Source organism: Apteryx mantelli, chromosome 12, assembly GCF_036417845.1.
Source record: "Apteryx mantelli isolate bAptMan1 chromosome 12, bAptMan1.hap1, whole genome shotgun sequence".
Classification (NCBI taxonomy): Eukaryota; Metazoa; Chordata; class Aves; order Apterygiformes; family Apterygidae; genus Apteryx; species Apteryx mantelli.
In genome coordinates this window covers 1947643-1951533 of record NC_089989.1, presented here as the reverse complement: position 1 = coordinate 1951533, position 3891 = coordinate 1947643, and the positions used below count along the sequence as shown (strand labels likewise).

At 40.3% G+C, this 3891-nt stretch overlaps 1 protein-coding gene across 1 annotated transcript; it reads left to right on the top strand.

Annotated features, from left to right (window-relative positions):
• The first annotated feature begins 1135 nt into the window (after positions 1-1135).
• LOC106495112 (olfactory receptor 6B1-like) lies at positions 1136-2113 on the top strand. The gene has a single exon (XM_013955507.1). It carries the CDS (start codon positions 1136-1138, stop codon positions 2111-2113), a length of 978 nt encoding a protein of 325 aa, XP_013810961.1.
• Positions 2114-3891: the final 1778 nt, after the last annotated feature.

Below are 3891 nucleotides of genomic sequence, written 5' to 3'. Positions count from 1 at the left end.
TTCTAAGTACATTAATGTACCTTTTGTACAAACATCTTTCTCTCTCATGCATACACAAGCATGCATATATTAATGAGCTTTAAAATCTAAAACCAAGTAGATTGGGATGAGATATGTCTTTGTGTTTATTGTATGCCCTCATTTCCCTTAAAAGCAGTAAAAATCAACCTTATCTCATCCATTTTAAATCATCTACAGTACAGACATCTACTTTGCAGCCAATGAAAGATCACTGAAATGTCCATGGAAAGAAAAAGGCATTTCTGGAGTGCAAATATCTGGTGTATTTTAGCATGAGATATACCTAAGACTATTTTGTATTCCAGGCTACCAATCCTCTGTTATTCCCTTAAGTGGATTTCCATTGATTATATAAGGAATCTAGAGCAAAACAGCTAATAGAAACATGCAATATCTACTTTAAGTCATTGAGCTTAAAACATCTAGTTAGACGTCTAAATTAGAGCTAACTGTGAACGTAAAGAAACAATTATTCTTCTCATTCTAAGACAGCTGTCTAAGGCAAGTGAGATGCATAACCCCCTGGAGGAGCCAGTCCCTTTCTATTCACTAAGAAGCTCATTTGACCTGCTTAAACATGAACAGTGAACTGCTAAATATATGAAGCTAAGAGAAACAAATCTCTATAGCTGTCTGTACCTATAGGCTTCCCTACTGTCATGGAAAAATACAGAGATGGATAATTTTTTAATAGGAAATAAAGAAAGTCCAACTTTTCCAAAGACATCTATTCAATTTGTAATACCTCTATGCTTTTAGACCTCATTTATCTATGTCCTACCTGAACTTTTTGTGGTGATATTTTCAGCAATGTGAATGTTAGCTGTATCCTGTGGGATAATAAAAGTGCATTACAAAGGTCTTGTGACATTTTTTCTTCCCAGTGTTGTTATCAAAAGCATACTAACAAAGTCATGGGAAAAAAAGACAGGTGTCTTTCCAGTATCTTTCTTTCTTATAAGAAATATTGGTTCTACATTATAAAAAGTTTCCATGGGAAACAGCTTACTAAGTGCCCTAATTCTTCACACAAACTTGTTTTTATGGAACTCTTACATTTGCTTTTTCTTTTGCTTTGACATCTGCAGGGACAGCTGTGGGCACCCAATATGGTATGAAGAACCAAACAACTATCAGTGAGTTCATTCTTCTGGGATTTTCCTATGGGCTGCAGGTCCAGACCATACTTTTCCTGGCCTTTCTGATCACCTACATGGTGACAATCACTGAAAATGCAATCATCATCTTTGTGGTGAACAGGAACCATCACTTACATAAGCCCATGTATTATTTTCTGGGGAACTTGTCTTTCTTGGAGATTTGGTACATCTCAGTAACACTGCCCAGGCTTTTGTTTGGGTTCTGGTCACAGAGCAAGAGCATCTCCTTCTCCAGCTGCATGACCCAGCTATACTTCTTTATCTCCCTCATGTGCACTGAATGCGTCCTCTTGGCTGTGATGGCCTATGACCGCTATTTGGCTGTCTGTCATCCTCTGCGCTACCCAGCCATCATGACCCACAAGCTGTGCTTTCAGCTATCAGTTTTCTCATGGGCAGGAGGCTTCTCCATCTCCTTGGTCAAGGTGTCTTTTATTTCACGCCTCACATTCTGTGGTCCACAAGTCATAAACCACTTCTTTTGTGACATTTCTCCAGTCCTGAACCTCTCCTGCACTGACATGTCCCTTGCAGAAACAGTGGATTTTGCATTGGCCCTTGTAATCCTGCTGGTACCTTTGCTGATCATTGTTTTCTCCTACTACTGCATCGTGTCAACAATCCTGTGCATGCCTTCAGCCCAGGGAAGGAGAAAAGCCTTCTCCACTTGTACCTCACATTTCACTGTGGTCATTGTCTTTTTCTCAGCCACTCTCTTCATGTATGCCAGGCCCAGGAGGATCCATCCTTTCAACCTCAACAAAATAGTGTCCATCTTTTATGCTGTATTCACTCCAGCACTGAACCCTCTGATTTATTGTCTGAGGAACAAAGAGGTGAAAAAGGTTCTGAGAAAGATCATAAGCACAAGCTGCTCTGCACATCATCAGATAAGTGCCTCACCTAAGGATAGAGCAGTAGAAGGACAGTAGTGGGAAGAAAAATATCATTCTTCAAATATAATTAAATAGGAGCACTGTGACTGTTGTTCATTTACTGGCTAAGTCATCAGATTCCTTCTGCATTGTAGTCTGGCAAGGAAGAATTTGTATCTCATTACCTCTGTGTGGAAATATCTCTTTCCTGTTCATGGGGGTGCTTTGCTGACTGAACTATATCTTGCTGTAATTTATTCTGCTACTATAGCAATATAATAAGTCATATCAGAACCTTGGCCAATGGATAATTTTCTTCTGACAATCCTAAAAATGAAATTTATTTTTTTCAGAACCATGCAGGAAGTTTGGCTATCATCCAAATCCCTACAGAAACGGTTAATGAGAGCTGAGTTAAGTCATATGTAAAGAACTGGGCTGACTTCTTTATCCTATCATACTCTTGCTGTACAAAGAGGGAAGTGTCACTCTTGCTGTATCTATACTGTTTGTGTTAGCTATACCTTCATATGACGTCATGTTTGTCATATTACAAGGTTTGAGAAAATTACATTTACACCCATGCCAGGAGAGCCATCAAACTCATATGGACCAGAACAGAGCATGATCCAGCATGTAGCATATATGGTCATGGAATTAGGGCTCAAGTGTAAGTATGAGCTGTTATGTAAAAGGAGCGTAGAGCCGATGTTTCTCATAAGTGATGTGGTGGTAGTATTCTGTTTCTCTTGTTTGATTCGACTGACCGTGGCCAAGGCTGCCTGAGTGTCTAAGACCAGCTGCTGGAGAGATCCCCGTTGTATATTTCCCACTAACAGACCTTCATCCTGATCAGCCAGATAAGGAAACAGGATGAGGCTGTTGGTGTGGTTTATCTTTGCATGAGTGCTGAGTGTTTCTGTTGATCTGTGGAGCCAGCAGTGTTTATGTGTATTTGTGTACTTTATATGTGGTTTTGTGTGCTCCTATTGTGACTACCTACTCAGCCTTGCTATGTGTTGGACCTGGGGATATGGAGCTGCGGCAGCCTCAACTCTGTTGGACTACTGGATTTTGCAACTCCTATGAAGTAACGGTTACAATAAGGAGCAGTGTGCAAAAATTAAACTCATAGCCCAGGGAAAATGGTAATATTTCATTGGTACGACATTGAGGCATCCTAAAACACTGAAAAATTCCAAGCTGTCCTGTGAAATCAGACAATGAAAAATAAAAGATGATTGTCAAAATATCGTGTTTCCTGTGAATTTTCTTGTTGGCAATGGAGAAATTCTGGATGGAAATTCTTTCACTCTTCCCTCACTAATATCTGTACCCAATCTGTATAAACTCACTACCACAGTATATATAGTCTTGTGGAAGAGGTATTTCACAGACATGCAGGGGTGGAGTCGGAAAAAAACAAAACTCAGCCAGAACTGAAACTAGACAGGGATATGAAGGGCAAAAAGAAGGAAAAATAGCAGAGTACAGACCCTGAACTGTAAGTAGACAGGGTGTATGTAGACTTCAGCTTATTCAGGGAACTGGTAGGTGGGAACCCATGGGGAAGAGCTGTTTACGGCAGAGGAGCTCAAGATTTCTAACAGGTTCCTAAGGACAACCTCATTCAAGCACAAGAATGGTCCATTCCAATACTCAGGCTAATCAACAGAGGTATGAGGAAACTGGCTTGGCCAAAAAAGGAACTAATGACTGAACTTCAGTGTGAGAAGGACAAATACCGGAGGTGAAAGTGGTACAGGCAACAAAGGAGGAAAGTGGAAACATTTCCTGGGCATGGAAGAATGGTGGTAAGAAAGCCAAAGCTCACC